The sequence below is a fragment of the Elephas maximus genome, chromosome 19, assembly GCF_024166365.1.
Source record: "Elephas maximus indicus isolate mEleMax1 chromosome 19, mEleMax1 primary haplotype, whole genome shotgun sequence".
In the NCBI taxonomy this organism is placed as follows: domain Eukaryota; kingdom Metazoa; phylum Chordata; class Mammalia; order Proboscidea; family Elephantidae; genus Elephas; species Elephas maximus.
In genome coordinates, this window is record NC_064837.1 from 20,177,860 (window position 1) to 20,198,923 (window position 21,064).

Genomic DNA, 21,064 nt, shown 5'->3' on the forward strand with positions numbered 1-21,064 from the left:
GATGTCCTTATGCACATTTTACAACTTAGATATCCTCAAACTCTTGCTCATGACCCCTATTTTACCAGAGAAGGATTAGGGAAGGTTACAAGATGTGTCTGAAAATTTGTGCAGGTGGATTTCTGTAAGTTAAAACATTGCCTTATCAATTTACATATGCAAACATTGCATATCTGAGTGTAACTTAGCTGTTCTGTACTGGTAGAATGCCTTTGTCTCCCCTCCTCTTCACATCTCCCTCTCTACCAGGCAAAGCATTTAAAGTAGGAGTTCTTAACCTGGCTTCGGGGTCTATGAACCTCCTGAGGGTTGCTTGTAAAATTGTTTGTTTTTCTGGGGAGAGTCGTGTCTCTCATGAGATCCTCAAAGGAATCCCCTGCCTCCCCCTCCACCCCCCCCAAAAAAGGAAAAGAACCAAGTGATTTGACGGAAATTATAGTAGATCTTTGGCAAAATAGTCTTAATTTTATATGTCTGGTCTTAGAGGTGGTGACTTGTTTTTCATTCATTGATGGTTAATTTTCTAAGAGTCCAGGAGCCCCAAAATGTCCCACGTGCAAGAAGTAACCCAATGAGTTTCAAAAGCGTAAAACACTTGAAAGTGGGAGTAGAGCATGAGAACTAAGAATGGAGGAGCTTGATCAACGTGATAACTGGGGAAACTGCCTGTAGTTGATGGGGAAGATACTGGGCTGCAGGTAAGACAGTGGCTAGACTACCTCGCCGCCCTCATCATTTAGGTCTCTGGGCGTTGGGAAACGGGAGGAAAGACAGCACAGAGGTCAGCGACCTCAGATTTCATCTTTAGCGAAAGGGACCACCAGCCTCGGAAAAGCCAACGTGGGCAGCAGCGGCTCGAGGATTCTCGTGCGGGCGCGGCGGCGGCTTCCGCCGGAAGACGATGCCGGCCGGCCTGGCGCACGGCGTTCCGGGCGCTGCGGACCGCCGAGAGATGTGTTCCGGGCGGCGGCGTCTACCACACACCGGTATGCCGGGTGGGGCAGTGTTGCGTCTTGCTCTGATGACAGATGGACATGCCTCTTACGTCCCATGATCCCCTAAGGCCCTCACCCCGCAGCCTTTCACCGTTTCGCGCTGGTCGGAGAGTCCCGCCTCCTTCACGGAGCCGCACCACCCAGAGCCCTCGGTGCGCTCAAGACCCGCCTCTTACGGAAGCCGAGGCGGAGGTTCTGAATCCGGAAGAAAAACACTCGAGCCGGAGTGAGTTTTCCGGGGTCTGACGCCGGAGAGGCTGGTCGCGCCAGGACGGGGTAGGATTGGGGAAACGGGAGCCTGCCGCGCCACTGCCTATGGACGATGGCGGCCGTGGACCTGCTGAAACCGACCGAGCCGAGAGGCAGGAAGCTCAGGTGAGGCAGACTGCTGTAGGCGTGCCTGCTCTGGGCGGGGTCGCTCCCCCAGACCCTGTCGGGGCAGTGGATCTGGGGGCGGACCCAGGCCGAGAGGGAAGGGGACGGTCCTACTGGTTGCTTCTGGTTCAGAGGCTGCCTGACCCATGGGCGGCTTTCCGTCCAACTGTTTCTCTGATAACTGTCTCTCTCCCAAACCCTCCCAGGCCATTGTTGAGAGGGCTGTGTTGGACACGAGTCCCGTGCCCACTCTAAACTCAGGCTTCCGAGTTCATTCTCACTGGGGCGCCCCAAGCAGGTGTCCCAGGTGGCCTTTGGAGGAGGCAGCCGTCTTGGGCTGTTTGAACTTAAAGACATAACAAGGCATCTCCTTTCAGCCCTAGAGCAGAAATCGTGCCCTAACTTTCGATCAGCGCATACATCATGGGGTCTGTCTAATCTGCTTGTGACCTCCTGAAATGTGCAGATTTAGATAAAATCCTTTAGTAAAGTAATGCAGCCTAGTCCCGTGCCTCTTCTCACCGGGGAACAACGCTAATCACTCACTTGGTGCAGGTCACAATGCAAGGATTTGCTGCTGAATCGTCGGACCTGAGAACTGGGGCAGGAAATCCCAAGCTGTGCTCTTGTTTCCACTTAGAAGCAGAATCCTGAGAATACAAGGAGCCTTTGAGTTAAAGGGCAACCCTTCTTAATCTTCTGCTGGACAGCAGGGGGAGATGGTAAACAAATGAAGCACTTACGCCGGGCAGAGTGCCTGGGGAGGTAGTTTGTGTTTTGCTTTTTGTGTTCATAGGGAGGGGCAGGAAGTTGCTTTAAGAAGGCTAACGGTTTTTTCAAGTTTTGCTTTTTAGAACATGGACCTTCAAGAACAGGGTTTTGCGGAAAAGAGGTGTTTTGTGATATCCTGCCCTTTTCTCCCACCTCTCCACCCCCCAGTACCCAGTCCCATTCTAGGTCTTCAGTTGCTGCAGGTTCTCCTCATGGTGTGGACACTCTAGAACTCATGGGGCTTGATGGCTATTCTCGGTCTCTGCAGGATTTGCAGCCCCTGTCTGCTCTGTACTCAGCACAGCCTGGGGCTTCCTTGGTGTGTTGCTGTGACAATTCGGTTAAAGAGATCACCAATTCTGCCTTCTCCTGAGCCTCTGATGCGATCCAGTGTCATTGAGAGTTGCTGACTTAGTGCTGTTGCTTCCCAAGGGTTCGTATGAAGTTGAGGTGGAGAATGTTACCCAGATGATGACTTTTCCCAAAGGAGGGTAGACTCTTTAGAGAGATGTTGAGAAACCTGTTACTTGGTTTTTCCTTAGGCCCCATGCAGTACTTGGCAGAATTGGTTGTGCTCCAAGTATCTGCTAGGAAGCAGTGAGGAAGGGAATATATGTATGTTGTTGCTGTGCTTTTTTAAATTTTTCTGTCTTTGTAGTGTCGAGGCCTCTCACAGGTGAAAATAGAGCCTCCAGGATCTTCCTGGTGGTTTCAGAAATCCTTAGGTTGAGAAAGTGAGGGTGGGCAGTTGCTGCCTGAGCCATGATTGCTGAGGTTTGAATGGCTCGTAGAGCTGATGGAATCAACAAATTCCATCTCTTCCTGCAAATCCCACCTCTTCCCATGCCTGACCCAGAAACCTTGGGCCCCCTTTGATAGCTCTACTAGTGCCAGCAGCCCCAGTGCTCCCAGGTGTGAGCAGCTGTAGGCCTGTGTGGAGGAGTTATTCAGAGTGAGGGTTTCTTGCCTCAAGAGACAGAGGTAAAAAACAACAAAAGCTTGTTCATTGCCCCTATTCCCACTGCTCGATACAGAATCTCACCTTCTTCTTTATAAGTGCACTGGATTGTGGTGCAGCATTAACAGGCCTGCACCCCTTCCCATTTCCTGGACAAGGTCTTATCCTCCTTCTTCCATGACTTCCCTTTGCATCCCCTCCACAGCATACACGTTGTGACGTGGAACGTGGCCTCTGCAGCACCCCCACTAGACCTCAATGACCTTCTTCAGCTGAACAACCAGAACCTGAATCTGGACATATATATTATTGGGTAGGTGTCTGCAGGGCCCCTTCACCCACCCCTAGATCTGAGGTCAGGTGAGCCCAACCATTCACAAGTTGTCCCTGTGGGGAACCGCTGTAACCTGTCCTCCCACACTCTGGAGTCTGAAGGCTAGAAGCTTTCAGCCTGCATCGGGTCAGGTCCATGTCTCTTGTCCTGGGTCAGCAATGACAAGGGGATGGAGACCCACAGCCAGGGGAGGAAGAGACCATGGTCATCAGAACCCAGGACTTAAAAGTCTAGTGAGGGTAGGGCTAAGTGTGGCAGAAGCAGTACCCTCCAGGCCAGGGGTAGAGCCTCTGACCTGGGGTGGTCAGTTTGCAGGAAACGAACTGTGGGATCAGGAGCCTTCTTTATGATACTGCCTTTGAAGACCCATGGAGCAGTTTCTTCATGGATGTGCTTTCCCCTCTGAACTTCGTCAAGGTAACTTACAAGTTCATTGGTGATAGGGAAATGTGCCCCACCACTTGTCACTAACCCCCAGTCATTTGGTCTGATGTGTTCCTCTTATTCCCGCTCAGGTTTTCATGCTGCTTCACATTTATTTAGAGATTTAAATCTTGGTTGCATTTGGCTCCACAAGGCTCCTGCCTGCCTCGTGGCTTTCCAGAGCAGCTGGAACTGAGTGAGGCCCAAGGGGCTAGTCTAATACCTTGATATTTTTCAGGTTCGGAGAATTCCTAGGGGAAGTGCAGCAAAGCGTGTGAACACCGTAATACCTGCCCTACCCCTAGCCTCCAGTCTCTGCTCACACCTAGCCTGAAATCTCTGAGTGTGATAATAATTGTTACCATTTATCAAACTTACTTTGTGTTAAGCATTGTAAGTAAGCACTTTATATACTTTATGTAAAAATCTTAACAACCGTCTTGAAATAGGGATATTTTACAGATAAAACCAAGGTTCAGAGATCACATGCCCAAGGCCACACAAGCTATCTGGAATTTGAATCTCTCTTTCAAACTTCGTAACCTGTGTTCTTAACCACTGTGCTTTATAGCTATACTCCTGAGCTTTAAGGCTGGCAGGTATCCCATGGCTAGCCTGCTGGTGGCAGAGGGTGTCCTCCCGTCATAGGGGACATATACCTCGATTTCTCAGGGCCCCAAGGTTAGGGAAAGGGAGATAGGTGTGGAGGAAAAGGTTCTCAGGCTGAGGGACAAGTATACTTTGGAAATATTTGGATCATAGGCAAATGAATCCACACGAAGGCTATAGGCTGGCAGCTCTTTGTTTCTGCCCTGCACACCAGAGCAATGAAACACGCTCCCATTTAATGCAGCTACTAGGGTGCTTCTTGGAAACACCACAGTTCCCTGTTCCCTTCCCTAGGTGGGCTTCTTCTGGCCCACACAGGATGATTCCATTACACTAGTTGGCCTGAGTACAAAGAGGAAGGAGGGAAGACAAGCCTTGGTCCTAGAAACTACCAGCCCCTGAGCACTTGGTTTTCTCCAAATCAAACTCAGAGACCTCTTCCTGTGGATTTGGAGCTAGATCTTCTGGGGAGGGCAAAACTCCTTCTCTCTCACCACCTACTCCCCTCCCAGGGCTGCAGGCCTTGTGCTTTGGCTGACTGGGAGGGGACCGACAGAATGGAACTGAGCCAAGGAAATTAGCTCAGCTGTGGCAGGGATACAACCCATTCCATCCTTGCAGCCTCCTGAGTTTAGAGGGCCAGCCTCAGGTCCTGGGACCCAGAGCGAATGCCTCTCCTTCCTCCAGCCAAGAATCAGGGTGGAAAGGAGAGCCCTGTTTGCAGCCTGTTCTTTGAGTGGGGATTTACCGAACGTAGGTTGAGAAGCTAGAGGCTGACCCCTTTGCCTGCTCCTGGACTCCCAGCCACCTCCGTCCAATCCCTTCCCTAGCTCTTCCTCCTTCATTTCCTTTTACTGGGACTTCCGCTAGAAGTTGCCTTGCCTTTCCGCTAGCCCCGCCCTTTCTCCCAGTCTGATCTTGCCCAGCCGCAACCCCATCCTCCATCCTCCATCCCTGTTCCTTAACAGAGTGGACTGGTCCCTTTTCGGTGGAGTTGAGTAGCCCACACCTGCTCTATGGGTGAGGATTAAGCTCAAAACTCTTCCTGAGTCTCGATCAGTTCCCTACCTCTGATCCTGACCCTGGGAGCCGGTTCCTCATATTCCACCCCTTCTTCCACTTCCCTTGTCTTAGAAGCCTGTGAATGGGAGGGAGAGAAGGCAGGAGGAGGGGCTTAGGATAAATTTTTTAGTAACCTCACCCAACCACAGGTTCTGCCACCCCCCCACTCAGTCTTGGGTTTGGGGTTCCCCCTGCTTTGACTGCTCCACTGTGCCAGGACTCCCTGGCCTGTGGGATCATGTTGCATAATTCCTGGAAGGCCCCAGTACACGCTTCCCACCCGGGGATTTCCTCCTTGGCCTCTATACCTCGTGCTCCGGAAACAGCTACTCGGGTGGTGGGTGTAGACAGCCTGAGCCTAAGAAGGAGGGTCACTGGCTATGGCCTTTCCCCAGCCCACCCCCATGGCCTCAGACGGTGGGAATTTGGGCTGTCCTCCTCCTCTGATGCCGCTTGCCAGGTCATCCTGCTAGTTCCTTAACCTCCTTGAGCCTCAGTTCCCTCATCTGTGAAACATTACAATGATTCCTACAGGCTTGGCCTGGGAAGTTAAATGAAATAATGCGTATAAAACGTTTCAGTAGATATTAGCTATTCTCACCAACCTGCAAACACACATCCTCTGTACTCACTGTCACCCACTCTGCGTTACCATCATGAATATCCACCAGCCCACAGCCTATCGTTATTTGTGAGGGGAGCATTTACTTAAAGTTGTTTTTTGTTTTTTTTTTTTTAAGTATAATGTGTACAGGAAAGTGTGCAGATATTAAGTGTACAGTTTGATGGATTTTTACATACGTACACACCCACATTACCACCAGCCAAATCAAGATACAGAATATTTCCAGCACCTAGAAGTTTCTTTCATGTTCCTTCCCTGTGTTTACTTTGAAGAGTCCTTGAACCAAAAAATAACAGCTACCAGTTAATCCCCTTTAAGATCTATGCAGTAGTACTATCTCTGCTCATCAGTGAGAAAATAGACTGAGAAATACGTTCAGTATCAAATACTAAGTCAGAGCCGGGATTTGAACCCGGATCGTGCTAACTTCAAAGCCTCCTTAGCACGCTCCTGAATAGCCACATTTCTCCTTGAGGCCCTGCCAGCTCAAGTGGCAGCCCAGAGTACCTGGAGGATCTCAGAAGGGCAGTGGTGAGAGGCGCGCAGTAGACGTGCTTGGGCGAGGAATGAAGAGTAATGCCCTGCTGTTGGCAGGGTGTCCTGGCCCACTCTCCCCTCCTCCCCACGCCCAGGAGGTGAAACTGAAACCTGCTCAGTTCCCAGAATGCGTGATCTGGCAGATGAGGAGAGGAAAGGAGTGAAACACGGAGGCTGAAACTGGGATAGCATCGACCCTGGGCCAGGGCACTGTGTGTGTCTCAGGGCTCTGTGGCACCTGCAGTGCAGGGCCTGGCAGGGAGGCACTCAGCCTGTCAGTTCAGTGAACGACCATTGCTCCCGCTCTTCTGCAGGTCTCCTGTGTCCGCATGCAGGGGCTCCTCTTACTGGTCTTTGCCAAGCATCAGCATTTGCCCTTTATCCAGATTCTCTCTACCAAATCCACCCCCACTGGCCTCTTTGGATACTGGGTAAGGACTGAGCTGTTGTCTGAGTCACAAGCCGGGAAGGCCTCCTGTGCCTGGGCTGGGAAGGGCTGGATGCATTAGAGCCAGGCAAATAGAAAAAAGGGGGAAATGAACCTTTGCACTGTCTCCAGGCCATTGCCCTGCAAGCTCATTCCTGAGACCTTAGTCTGGGTGAGCTGAGCTCTGAATGAGAGATTACCCTGCAAAGCTGAGTGTCTGGCCCTTGGAGGGCCTAGGGGAGGTGAGATTACCTCCCCTCGGGTCTAGGATGGGGAAAGAAAGGTGTGTCCAACCCAGAGCAGCTTCCCACTCTTCTGCCCACCTGTCCTACCAGGGGAACAAAGGGGGCATCAACATCTGCCTGAAGCTTTACGGCTATTATGTCAGCATCATCAACTGCCACCTGCCCCCACACCTGGCCAACAATGACCAGCGGCTAGAGCACTTTGACCGGATCCTAGAGATGCAGAATTTTGAAGAACATGATATCCCCAACATCCTGGACCACGAGTGAGCGCAGAGCTGCCGATTTCCACCTCTGCCCTCTCCCCTACGCCAACCCAGTTTAGCATCCTCTCCCCAGTCACCGCTCCCCAGCCAGAGTCAGCTTGTGCTCTGTCTCCCAGCCCCTTCCTGATGCCACGTCTTCCCCTCTGACCCAGCTTTGCCTGACTGGGCTCTGGGATCCCTTTCCCCTTCCTCTAGTCCATCTGCCCTGGCTAGAAACCATGAACGCTTCTGAACATCCCAGGTCAAGATTCTTGTGGCTCCTGAGGTCACCTGAAGGGCTGTTTCTGAGCCTTCCCTGGTGGCCAATTAAGGGAGAGCTGCAGTTTGCTCCATATTTGCCACTTGCCCCTCTGGCTGGTCTCTTCGGCTTGAATGGTGGTACAGGAACCATGAGAACAGTCCATTTGGGCCCCTGCCCTGTCTCCACCTGATGCTCTTCTAACATCTGGCTTCTCACCTGCCCCCTGGAGCTTTCCACTCTCCAGCAGCCCCTGGGTTGAGCAGGTCTGAGCAGCCTGTTACTCCTCCCTTTTCTGAATTCATCACAAACCCTCAGGCTGCCCTCCTTTCTTTCTGAAGCCTCATTCTCTGGTTCGGAGACATGAACTTTCGAATCGAGGACTTTGGGTTGCACTTTGTTCGAGAATCCATAAAAAACCGGTGCTACGGTGAACTGTGGGAGAAGGACCAGGTATGGAGTGAGGGGAGGGTCCCGGGGGGTGGTCTGAGCCCGTGATCTGACAGGACGGGTGGGGAGAGTGGCTCAGATTCCCCAGGGTTTGTTTGCCTTTCCCAGCCTCAGAAGTCCCCATTCCTGGGCAGGGAAGAGTCTACCAGGCTTTGCACCTGGAGGTAGGACAGCCAGTACTGTCAGTACCTGGCCTTCACCTGCAGGAGCTAGGGTACAGCTGCTGGGTGTGTTTAGAATAGGGAGTGAGAAGGCCTTTGGCCTGTCATGGCCCTGCACCATGCTTCAGCCCACTTGCATCCCTGCCTCCTCATCTCTGCCTCCCTCCTTTGAGCAGCCAACTGCCAAGTTCCTGAGCTGTTAAATACCCACCTTGTCATGTCATCTTTCCCATCCCAGGCTTGCTTGCCTCCTGAAGGACAAGAAAGTACCCCTATGGGGGACCCTGGCTACCCCAGCTTTCTTCCCCTCTGACACGTGCCTGCTAGTGGCTCCTAGAGAGGTGGAATTCAAAACATGGTCCCTATAGTCCAGGACTGGGAAATGGCAGGCAGCTGCCTCCCCCGGGACTGTGGGATAATGTTTTCAAAAGGGTTCAGCCACTCTCCCGGGGTGGGAAGGGGTGAGCTGAGGCTGCCATGGGGCAGTGAGGAAGTGGAGAGGTGTCGCTGGACCCTTGCCCCACTCATATGGCATGCGTGATCCCTTGATGAGTGTGGTGCTGGGCCGTTGGGTCGGAACTATTAGGAGATGGGGACTATGTTTTTCTCTGCAGCTCAGCATTGCGAAGAAACGTGACCCACTGCTCCGAGAGTTCCAGGAGGGCCCCCTGCTCTTCCCACCCACCTACAAATTTGACAGGAACTCCAGCAACTATGACACCAGGTGAGAAGGCCCTGCCAGGAGGGACTCAGCTGGCCATGGCTCTGGAATTAGCCTGTGAGGAGGAAGTAAGCATGCTTAAGATAAGGGCCAGGAGGCCCAGGAAATGGGGTTGTGTCAGTCCTAGTGGCAGTGAGAGCTGCCTCAGAATAAAAGTGTCAGGGAAAAAGGAGTAGATACAGCCGGCACCTCTCTGGAGTGGTGCCTTCTGCTCCCCTCATGAGATGCTGTCTGTGGGCGCTGGCCCAGATGGGCCTCAGAGAAAGCAGGACGGGGAGGTGGTGCTGACAAGGGCAGAGGAGAAAGGGCGGAGTCAGCGGACTTCTGTCTCTGGAGGGCCTGCACTTCAACATCCTGGGAACCCCTGTCCCCACTTTGCAGGACCTTCTGGAGCCCACACCGGGGGCAGAAAGCTCAGCTCAGCCAGTTAATGGTATTAAGCCCTCTAGCCCTGGCTTGTCAGTGGGTCAGGAAATGTGTGGGAAGATGAAATAGTATTCAGTGAAGACCTTTATGGGGGACAAAACAGAGATAGCGCATCTGGTAGTTAGAAGCACAGGTCTGCACTTCATTAGCTGTATGACCTTGGGCAAGGTATTTAAGCCTCAGTTTTGTCATCTATGAAATGGGGATGGTAACAATACCCACCTCATGGGGTTGACAGTTGAATGAGACTTGCATATGTGAAGCCCAGTGCCTGGCACCCATACGCATCATTGATAACTGCTGTTGTTATTTTTAGATTCATGTTTTCAGGTGGTAATTTTACTAAAACCCTTTTTAAGAAGCCGAGAAGGGGCCAGGTAACCACCAAAACTGGGGCTGAAGCAGGGGGACAAAAGCAGCTCTCGCAACAGGTCCTGACTCGATTTAGGACAGGGACCATAATCTCTTTGCAGAAAAAAAGAAGAACTCGTTCTGTGTTATGGCAGGCAACTCTGCTTCCTTCCAGCAGGACTGTCTTAGGAAGGCGGTGGCTGTAGGGCTATCCAGGCCTCTGGGCATTTAGGGGATGAGTAGGTATCCCCACAGCCAGGTCAGAATAAGAGGCAGAGTTGCAGGCCCGGTGTTGGAAGTGGTATGGCAGAACCAAAATGTTCCCGCCAAGGAAGGAGGAGAGGGTGAGTCATTTCAGGAGTATGGAACAAAACAGAGTGGGGTCACAGCTAGGACATTCCACATAAGAGGAGGCACTGAACACTGAGGACAGGGCCCAGCCTGGGCAATAGAGCAGGCAGGAAGGAGTTAAGAGGGCATGCTGTAGCTGGCAGGCTGGACCACATCCACAGCTGCAGGGAGACTGCCAGTCTTCCCAACCAGTCACGGGAAATAGGAGGCTTTGAGGGGACAGACTGGAGCCTTGGGGTCTGGGACCCTTTACTAGTTGACTTCTAAACCTTGCTTGCATCAGGAAGAAAGCTGGTGATGGACCATCTAGCCATGTGTGTCCCTTTGCCCTGGGATATGATAGGGAGACCACAGAGACTGGACATTCATTGCAAACAGCTGGGTCTGGATCTGGAGTTGGCAGGGGCTGACAGTGAGTAGAAAGGCTAAGGGACTTCTGCAGGGGGCTCAGCTAGGGAGCGGAAAAGCTGGGACTCACACTTCATTCTCTGGACTCTGTGGCCCACAGTGCTTTCTCCTAGCCAACAGTGCCTCAGAACTCACAGCCAGTCTTGCCAGCCGCAGCAAAAAGGAGGGCAAGACCGGGGCAGCAAACGCTGGCTCAGGAGGAGGCCGATACCAATTTCCACATTTCCTCATTGTGAGTGACATTATCGAGCAATTACCATGTGCCAGGCATTGTGCAAAGGGCTTTACAGGCATCAGTTTACTTAATTCTTACCAAGTCCCCCCTCAGTAAACACTGTTATTACTGACTTTTTACAAAGAAAGAAACCGAGTCTCAGAGACTATCTGAGTAAGGTGGTAACAGAGTAAGTAATCCAGCAAGAATTTGAACTGAAGTCTGTATGATCCCAGACCCATGAGCTTTCAGTACTGCCTCTCCTTGTCTGGGGCCCAGGAAATGAAGGCATGTCTGGGCAGGAGGAGGGGACACTACAGGGGGACATCAAAACTGAAATATTCTGGACTGGAGCCAGGGTCCACAGGCAGCTGGGCGTTCCTGCAGTGGGCAGGGCCTTAGCCCAACACGGGGAACAGAGACATCGCTGTCTGATCAGACTGGTCGAAAACCCAGTCAGACACCATCTCTGCTGGGAAGCCTCCTTCCCCGGTCTCAGTGACAGGGAGCTTCTCTCCTGCCCTCATGCTGCCTCTGTGCCTTGTACACACTCTGCTTCCAGTGTTGCCTTTAAGACACAGCGTGCTTTTCTTACTGTACTCTGAGTGCCTGGAGAGCAGAGGTGATCTGATTTATACCATCCCTGGTGTGTAGCACAGTGCCTGGCACATGTTTGAATGGGGAGCCTAAGAAGACAAAAGGAGAAGACACTAATCCAGCCAGTCTAGTAGAGGGACCCACCCATGGCAACAGATCGAAATAAACACTGTTAAGCCCAGGAGTTGGCCAGTAGAAGGTTCCCAGAACTCCGCATGGAAATGCCGAAGGAGGTTGGAAAGAGGCTGGCAGCCAGGGCCAGCAGGGGTCAATCACAGTTGCCGTCATGGGGAGTATTTTGAAGGAGGCAGTGAAGTTTGGCAGAAAGGAGTTGGGCAGATATTATGATCAGTCAGCAGCCCTGATGAGAGGCACCATGAGGGTGGAGCCTGACCCAGCCAGGAACCTGGCCTGTCCCAGCTGTACAAAGTGACTGAGGGAGAATTGTGTGCAGGGCACAGTACACAGCTTTGCTCAGCCACCATCCTGTCCTCAAGCCAAGATGTAATGAGAAACGGGTTCAGCTCCATTACAGAGGCAGGTGAAAGGGCTGAGGGTGGGAAATCCTGTTAAAGCCAGGGATTGGCAAGAGGGTTTTGTTACAGTTGACACTGGGAGCCCAGTCACTCTGCTTGACGATGAGCAGAGGAGATTATGATCAATCTAGTCAAGACTTATGTCCCGTCTGTGCCCCAGAGGCTTAAAGTGCCTGACAGGTTAACCAGAGCTCAGTGAGCCTCAAAAACAGACCCATCTACAGGGAGCTGATGGGAAAGATGCTTTCAGACCCTGAAATTAAACGTGTCACTACTTTTGGTTCAGTAAATTCTCAGTTTTCTAGAATCTTGCAGAGCTAAAACCCGTTGCCGTTGAGTCGATTCCGACTCATAGTGACCTTACTTGGTTTTAATTTTTTGAAAGTAGAAAGTATACCAATTCATCTTCATAAACAATTCTTGTGCGAAATTACAACCATTCAGCCAAAAAGCATTAGCGAGGCCCCGCTCTGGTGATGCAGGCTGAAAGGCAGTTCTTGCTGCCCTGATGGATTACAGGTGGGGCAAGCTGCAGGAGACGGTGGATGGAACATGGATTTTGTAGTCCGCCGACCTGGGCAAGCGTCTGGCTCCCACCTGGACAGGAAGACCTCTCTGAGCCTAAGTGTCCGCCTGTAGCGGAAAAATGTGACCTGGCCTGCAGAATTAGAATAGTCTCTGAGGCACTGTCATAGTGCCTGGCACACCGAAGGACCCAGTTTTCAATGGTTATTATTAGAAATGGGGAACTAGGAGAATAGATGGAGTACTGAATTTGTGCACATTTATTTTGCTTGTTTCTTGTCTTTTGTCAGACATGAGCTCCTTGTAGATTCTGTGTATTTTAATCTCAGTTGCCTTGTGCATAATAACAAACAAACAAACAAAAAAAACATTGCCGTTGAGTAGATTTGGACTCATAGCAACCCTGTAGGGCAGAGTAGAACTGCCCATATGGTTTCCAAAGATCGCCTGGTGGATTCTAACTGCCGACTTTTTGGTTTGCAGCCGTAGCTCTTAACCACTACACCACAGGGTTTCCTTGTGCATAATAAGGACTTGGTAAATCACAATTAAAAGAAGGAGCAATACAGATGTTCAGTGATGAGCTTGGGCCAGGCAGTGGAAAAAAGAGTAAAGGGAACAGGCTGAGAGGTGCTGGAAGGAAGGCGGGACAGGCTATGGCCAGGAAACTGGGAAGGGCCCTGATGGTGACAGGGAGTGTGGGCTCTTAACCAGAATAGGGGAGTCGAGGAGGGGGAAATGCTTTGGAAGAGAACGGTGCATTAGTTTAGGTCAGTACTGCTTTAAGCATTGCTAGGCCCTGAACGTCCAAGGCAGATTCAGGGATCCGACACCTGTCACCTCTGGGATGGGAATACCACATTCAGATGGCCTCTGAATCCCGCTGGGAAGAGTGAAAGCTTGGAAACCACCCCAGGAGCCCACGAGAAGATGGTGGTTTAGCCAGTTACCACTTCTTGACCACCCCCTCGACACACCTAAGTTTATTTACTCCTCACAGTGGCTCTTTGAAGTGAGGGCTGTTATCACCCCATCTTACAGGTAAAGAAACTGAGGCTTAGAGTGGTGAAGTCACTTGCCCAAGGGCACATAGCTCTTAATTAACAGGGCAAAGCGTCCCTCCAGCTGGGCTCCAGTTCTGGAGGCAGAGTTGACCTCCTCCATGCCATTCTGCCTCCATCGTTGGAATACTGTATTGCTGCTAAAGTGACACTGTGTCAAAAGTGTTTATTTAAAATACCAATTGAATAAAATAGAATATAAAAATAGCATTTAAAACTGATTACAAGTATATGAAACTACATATTTAGATCAGATGAGTATTTTTGAATAGAGAGACTGAGTTTGGGGTTTTTTAGCCTGCTTGGGTTTTATAAGTAGTTTATTGAGGACCTACTATGTCCCAGGCCCTGTACTAATGCTGGGGATACAAAGGAGACTCCAAGAGCCAGTGCTTGCCTTCAGAGCTCACACACAAACTGATATGCTGACTGGGAAACAGAAAATTACGATGTAATATAATTGCATAAGTACTGGTAGAAAATGCTTTGGGGGTAGAAAGGTGAGGTCAGGAGCAGCTTTATGACAAAGGCAACGTTGGACATGGGCTTCTCCCAGATGAAGAAGGGCATTCCAGGGAGCAAAAACTGCAAGAGTAGAAGGTCCAGAGGCTTGTGAGAATCACCACAGTGAGGTGGGTCCAGGAAGGTGTTGGGAAGCAAGGTAGGACTGGGGATCAGACACCTGAGCACCTCAAAAGCCTTTCTTGGGGACTTGAACTTTATTCTGGAGGCAACGAAGACTTCTTAAAGGTTTAAAGTAGGGAGTCATCTGATCAGACTTTACTATTCTTTGGCTTCATTCAAGAAAGAGGAGCCTCTACCTGGGGGAAGTACCCAGAAACATCCACTGTCCTTCCCATCACCGCTTCCAGGACTCAGGGCCGATGGTCTCCACTTGGAGGGTAGGGTCTGGGGGCCCAGATGGACTTAGAGAAGGTCCTTGTAGCTGCTTGGGCAGAGCTGGGCCGGGGATCAGAGACTTGCCTGTCTTTGAGTAACTTTAGTTACCTAGAGGAGGAAGGCACGCCTGTCTCCAGGGGTTGTACAGCCTCTGTCTCATGGCCCTCAGGGAAGCTGGTAATTGAACAGCAGATCTCAGTTTACTCTTGAGAAAAAAGAATCATATAGTTGCCAGTGTCTGCAGAGTGTTTGCTTTGTACCAGGCACTGTGCTAAGCATTTTATGTACTTTATGTCATTTAATCATCTCAGCAACCCTAAGAGGTAACTACTATTATTATCTCTATTTCACAGATTAGGAAACAGGCCTAAGAGGGGTTGGCATGGTGATTAAGAGCACATGCTCTGTTGTCATGCTGCCTGGCCTTGACTCCTGGCTTCCTCTAGCATCTGTGTGACTTTGGGAAAGTTACTTCCCCTCAGTCTTAGTTTTCTAGTGTTGCTATTAATAGAAATACCACAAGTGAATGGCTTTAACAACCAGAAATTCATTGTCTCACAGTTTAGGAGGCTAGAAGTCCAAATCCAGGGTGCCAGCTCCAGGGAAAGGCTTTCTCTCTGTCAGCTCTGGGGGAAGGTCCTTGTCATCAGTCTTTCCCTGATTTGGAGCTTCTTAGCGCAGGGGCCCCAGGTCCAAAGGACATGCACCACTCCTGGCCCTTCTTGCTTGGTGGTAATGAGGCCCGTCTCTGCTCTGCTGGATTCTCTCTTTTATATCTCAGAAGAGACTGACTCAAGATACAGCCTAATCCTGTAGATTGAGTCCTGCCTCATTAGCATAACTGCCTCTAATCTTGCCCCATTAACATCATAGAGGTTAGGATTTACAACACACAGGATAATCACATCAGATCACAAAATGGTGGACACCCACACAATACTGGGAATTATGGCCCAGCCAAATTGACACACATTTTGAGGGGATGCAATTCAATCCATAACACCTTCTAAGCCTCACTTTCTTTACCTGTAATAAACAAATGACAGTGGTGGATCTTAGGTACGTAGTAAGCACTCCATAAATCCTTCTTTTTCTTTTCCCAAAGTTCACACCTTTAGTATATGGGGAAGCCAAATTCAAGCTCTTTGTTTGCAAATTTCAAATCAACGTCTTTGATCTGCTGCTGCTCATGTTCAAGAAAGAAGCAAAGCTTTGAAATGGAATATTTCTGAGTCACAATTTGATTCATAAAAACGTGGGCTGGACTGAGGTGACAAATGCCAGCGTACCTTTGATTCTGATGGCACCCTCCCACCTGCTGCGGTGCTCACCTCAACTCTGGCCCGGGGGTTTCACGGCCAGCAGGGAGACTCCGGTATTTGGGGTTCTAGCAAGCTTTTAGGAGTGCCTTCCTGCTCTCATGCCAACCCTTTCTTCTTCCCTATTCTGTCCCCAACCCCCAGTGAGAAAAAACGCAAGCCTGCCTGGACCGACCGCATCCTGTGGAGGTTGAAGCGGCAGCCCCAGGCCAGCCTCCACACTCCTAGTCAGCCAGTCCCTCACTTCTCCCTGTCTATGAGGAGCTACGTCAGCCACATGATGTACTGCATCAGTGACCATAAGCCCGTCACCTGCACCTTTGACTTGGAGGTGAACTTCCAAGCCGCCCGGCACGTGGCACAGGACCAGCCATCCTGGGCCACATCCCCAAACCCCACCAGCCCTGGACTCTGATGTCAGCTCATCCCCCAGGGAGACTGTAGGAGGACATGATTGCCTTTCCTCCCAGGTCAGGTATCCCAGCTCTTCTTAGGAGCTGTTGATGGCTTTGTCTGTCAAAAACACATTCAAATCCTTTGTGAATAGGTTTCCATTTCCTCTCCATACTTCCCTAGGGGCTAATGAGTTCCATTAGGTTTATTACCTACTGTGTGAAGTAGGACTTTCTCTTATTTGTCCTAAGCTTACCTGGATCAAGTTTCAAAAGGAGCTCTCTCCATCCTTGTATCTTGCCATCTAATGACCATGGCAGCGTTCACCTCCTTCAGGCTGCTGGCTGCCCATTCAGCCTTCGCCTTTTCCTACCGGCTTGTTTGTCCTTATACCATTGTGCCCTTCCAAATTCCTATAGCTGCTCTCACCAGTCTCCCCCAGCTCCCGCAAAATTGGATCTGGGCCTTTGGGTCAGGAACCCTAGAAGCCTGCGAGCTTATTTCTTAAACCTCTGAGCAACCCCCCTCCTCACCCCTCAGCACTTGGCTCCCTGTGTTACCCACCTGGCTCTCAGCCCTGTCCTCCCTGGCAGGACTGGCCGTGCCAACAAGCCTTTGGCCCTTTTTCTTTCCAGCTAGCCAGCCAAGGTCTGATACTTTTCAGGGCAGCCTAGTGGAGTTCCGTGTCCATTCCCCCTGGGTGGCCCCCTCTCCTCACTGACCCCGATACATTGGAAAGGCACAGGAGAGCCTCCTCATGGGGGACTGATGTTAAGGGATTTCAACCTCTTCCCACCCCTGTGTGTAGATGAAGCCATTATTGTCTGCCCCACTGATCACCCTGATGCCCGAGGGCCTGTGGACCATGGAGAACGACATGGTGATCAGCTACTCCTTGGCCCCAGACTTCCACTGCAGCCCCTGGGATTGGATTGGACTGTACAAGGTGATGTGGTGGGTGAGACAGGGAGTCTATCAGCCACACATACCCTGGTTTGTCTTTCCCGAAAGCTTACCCTCACCCACTCCAGGGGTCCTTGTTTGCCCAAGGGCTAGCATTGGGGGGTGGTGGCATACAGTATGATGGCCAATCCCAGGAATGAAGTCCTCCTCTCCTTAGGACTTGCTCTAAGTCCCTTTTCTGCCCAGACCATTGACCACTCCGATCCCCCCCACAGGTGGGGCTGCGCCACATAAATGACTACGTGACCTATGTCTGGGTTGGGGACAACGAGGTCTCCATCAGTGACAGGCTGAACCAGGTACCTGCCCCCTCCTGAGACAGGTATTTCACATCCCCAGCATGCGGGCTCTCCTGAGCACCGCTTCACCTTTTGGAAGGAACAGAGTTGGGTAACTTGTGAGCTGGTTGGGGCCCAGGACCATGGAACTGACCCCATTCCTGTCTATCCTCCCCTCCAGGTATACATCAACATCAATGATATCCCTGAGACTGAGGATCAGTTTCTCCTCTGTTATTATAGCAACAATCTACATTCTGTGGTGGGGATAAGCAAACCCTTCCAGGTAAGGGTGCTGGTGGGTGTAAGGGCAAGGTATAACAGAGAACTTGAGCCCATCGTGGCATTCCCTAAGGCCACAGGCCTTGGATCCAACTGGTACCCATAGAGCTATATCAGTTAAGGGATGGAAGTAGTGGAAAGGCATGGAGAGAAGCCTGCTCTTGCCCCTTCCGCTCACCACCTGTTTTCTCCCTGCAGATCCAGCCCCGTTCCTATTTTGGCGAGGACGCAGTGGGTGAAGCCCGTCTACAGATCTGAGCTGGGATAGGAGTTAATCCAGGGCGGAGGCCAGAGCTGGCAGCCAGCTCTGCCTTTCCACTGCCAGGAGTGCTGGGGGCCCAGCCTGCCCCCTGAGGAGGCAGCCAGGCACCCTCCAGTTCCTGACTCAGTTCCCAGAGTGAGCTCTAACCTGATGTCTCTGCTCTTTCCAGTCCAGATCTCTGGAACTAGCTGCTCAAATACAGGTTTTTGTTGCTGAGATGCAAGTGAAACCAGCTGGTTTGTCAACAGTGAAAACTTGGGGACAGTCCACAGGACGTGGGAAGGACCGTCCAGCCAGCATCTCATTTCTCGATCCACCCCACCCCCACTTCCAGTCCTGCCCAAGCTGGTCTGCCAGGCACATGCCCCATCTGGCACGGGCATGCATTCTTGTCACGCCATCCAGGGCCTTGGGCTGCCTGGGAGGGGAGATGCTCACATTTGTACAGGCTGTATAGACTAGTTGGCACAAGCAGTATCACGGTCCAGAAGTCTTGGCATCTCATTGCTTGTCCTCCTGAGGGATGGGCAGAGGGTCTGGGCTCCCTGCTTTAGCAGGAGCAGTATGGCTAAGTGGGCAGGATGGAGGGGCCCCACTATCCAGGCTCTTCCATAGGGCTTGTGAGCAGGTTGGTGAGGCTCTTTATGCCAGCACAACCTTCTTCGTCGCCCCCTGCATGGAGACTGGCCCAGAAAGTTCCAGGGCCTAAGCAGAGAGAATCAGAAAGGACCTGGTTAGCTTCTGCCAGTGGGGCAAGCCCCAGCATCCAGCCTGCCCTCTTGTGAGCGTGGGCAGGTGGTAGAGATGTGGCCACAAGTTTTTCCGGGGTGGTCCTTGACAGCTCCAGCTCATCTGCCCTTCACCGTTGTCTGGAATCACTGGGCAGAAACAGATCTTCTCTTTGGACCTAGAAGGAGGGGTAGACAGGAGAAAGCCAGGATCAGGACATTTTGGAGGATATGGCTCTGGGGATCTTCAGAGAACATTCTCCAGATGCTGCACGGACATGGCCTGTCCCCACTTCCACCACTTGCTCTGGCCAGTGGTGACTCAGTGGCCCTTCTTCCAGAAGACACCTCAGAGAGCCTACTCTGTGACTGTTACACCCATTCTGCAACCTGAGACTTATGGTCTCCCCAGCTGCTCTCCATCCATACTCCACCCTGGGAGCCACGTGTATCAACAACTGTCCCCCTGACTTTTGGCAGGCCATGCTGTCTGTTTTCTGTGTTGCATTGGGGATAATTAGTAACATGGTGTTTACGCTCCTGTGTGACTCCTTGATGATGGTGGTGGGAGGGCATTTGGATGGTGAGTCTGGGACTCTGCTAGACTCCAAGGACAAGAGCCCCGCAGGTGCAAACTAGAATATGTGGCCCAGATGGAAATGGGGCGAGGCTCTGGGTGGTGGTCCCCTGGGTCCCAGGCCCAGTTAGGACATACCACTTACACTGTTGGATGCTTAGTTTGCTCTGCTGTGAAGTAGGTTGGGCTTCTTGGAACTGAGAAGGCTCAGGGAAAAAGGTGCCTGCTGTGCTGTCTGTGGTTCATCACTCCTCACCCTCCACCCCTCACCCCCTAGTCTTGAGCCTTATTTCTGGGTTAAGCTCTCCAAATGTCACTGTCTTTTTCTCTTTGCCCACTTTCCCCCACCCCAGTTCCTTTCTTGCTGAGTTCTCCCCATGGTAACCTCTATACCTGCCCCCAACATACTCACACCTGAGGTAGCCCAGAGCCATGTCTACCTTGCTCCTCACGTGCACAACCATCATGGTCACTGCCACATAGCACCCTTCATTTGGCAAATGGGGAAACCAAGGCTCAGAGAAGAGGTATGTGCCTCCAAAGTCACACAGTTGGCTGTGGTTATCATGGTGGTAGCAGAAATGGAAATGGAGCCTGGACCCTGGTTCCATTGCTTCTCTCGTAGGGGTCTTAGTTGTCTATAAAATACAGATAATGTACCTACTCATGATTATGAGAAAATAATTGAAAAAATAAAAAAGTAGTAGACCCGCAATATTCTCATATACCTACCTCCCCTTTGTAAGCCCTGTTCTGATGACTGTAGCCCTGGGGCTAGGCCTTGGCCCCATGACTCCAGGCGTCCTCCCCCCATTTCTTCTCCTGCATCTGGAGTATGCCTACCTCTCCTGCCCTCAAATCTTCACACACCCCTACCCCTGCCAAGTTGCAGAGCTCCTCTTTGCCCTGGGAGGGGTGAGTCCAGCAGTGACTGAGAGAAGGGAAGGGAGAGTGCTCTCCCGCCTTTTGGCCCCAGTCAGGATATGGCAGCTCTGGGCCCAGCCCTGACTGCTGGGTGGAAACAGGAAATAAGTGAGACTTGGTGTGCACTGGTCTCTGTGCTTGGCTCCATGGCTGATAAGGGCCATTGTGTGGCCTTCGGGATGAGACTGCCCTGGATAGATGTGCTTCCCGGAGGAAGGAAGAAAGCTTTGCTGGCCTTTCCTGGGCGGGGGAAGCTGTGGGGAGGGAAGGAAAGGGTGCCTGGGGAAAGGTGCTTGTCCGTGGGGCTGCTGAGGCCCACACAGGTCCACTGGACCCCAGCCCCTCCCATACCAGTCTCTCCCTCTGGAAAAGTCGGTTTCCCCCTCCACTTCCCCCTTCTCACTTCCTATAAGGAATGGCTGGAGACCAGAGGGCTCAGTCCCAGGCCAGGAAAGTGTCAGCTGTGATTTAGCAACAATAAAGATAGAAAAACAGGAACATTAGAGGTGGGGGGCAGCTAGGGTGCTACTGAAAAGTAAGGAGCAAACAGGGCTAGAGGTGGCCTACATGCAGGGAACCCAGGAATCAATCTCCGAAGTTGGAGACGGGGGATAGAACAAGGGACCTCATAGCGCCCTCCTGTCTCCCTGCCAAGCCCCTCTGCCCAGTATGGTCAGCCCTCTACAGCCCTGGCCTCTCACGCTCAAGGGCTTACCTGCTTCTGTGGGAGGCAGGCAAGTTGGGGGGACAAGCAGGAGGGGCAGTGCCTGTT

The 21,064-nt window shown here is 51.6% G+C and overlaps 1 protein-coding gene across 4 annotated transcripts; it reads left to right on the forward strand.

The window, feature by feature from the left end:
• The first annotated feature begins 1,035 nt into the window (after positions 1 to 1,035).
• INPP5K (inositol polyphosphate-5-phosphatase K) lies at positions 1,036 to 19,331 on the forward strand. 4 transcript variants are annotated; one of them, XM_049858878.1, is made up of 13 exons: positions 1,036 to 1,370; positions 1,926 to 2,574; positions 3,305 to 3,412; positions 3,742 to 3,850; positions 7,004 to 7,120; positions 7,452 to 7,627; positions 8,207 to 8,318; positions 9,091 to 9,200; positions 16,030 to 16,216; positions 17,087 to 17,224; positions 17,457 to 17,540; positions 17,701 to 17,805; positions 18,000 to 19,331. In XM_049858878.1, the coding sequence occupies exons 4-13, from the start codon at positions 3,818 to 3,820 to the stop codon at positions 18,057 to 18,059; spliced, it is 1,122 nt and encodes a 373-aa protein (XP_049714835.1). In that variant the 5' UTR covers positions 1,036 to 1,370; positions 1,926 to 2,574; positions 3,305 to 3,412; positions 3,742 to 3,817; the 3' UTR covers positions 18,060 to 19,331. The 4 variants fall into 4 exon arrangements, with proteins under 4 accessions (XP_049714835.1, XP_049714836.1, XP_049714834.1 ...); XM_049858879.1 differs by having other exon boundaries at positions 2,410 to 2,574; XM_049858877.1 differs by lacking the exon at positions 1,926 to 2,574.
• The last annotated feature ends 1,733 nt before the right edge of the window (positions 19,332 to 21,064 follow it).

Excerpts from the sequence above, each read along its gene's own strand:
- INPP5K (XM_049858877.1), top strand. The coding sequence starts at position 1,318 with ATGGCGGCCGTGGACCTGCTGAAACCGACCGAGCCGAGAGGCAGGAAG. Across the intron at positions 3,413-3,741 it reads CTGGACATATATATTATTGG|TTTGCAGGAAACGAACTGTG; the intron begins GTAGGTGTCTGC and ends TGGGGTGGTCAG. Across the intron at positions 17,541-17,700 it reads TCAGTGACAGGCTGAACCAG|GTATACATCAACATCAATGA; the intron begins GTACCTGCCCCC and ends CCTCCCCTCCAG.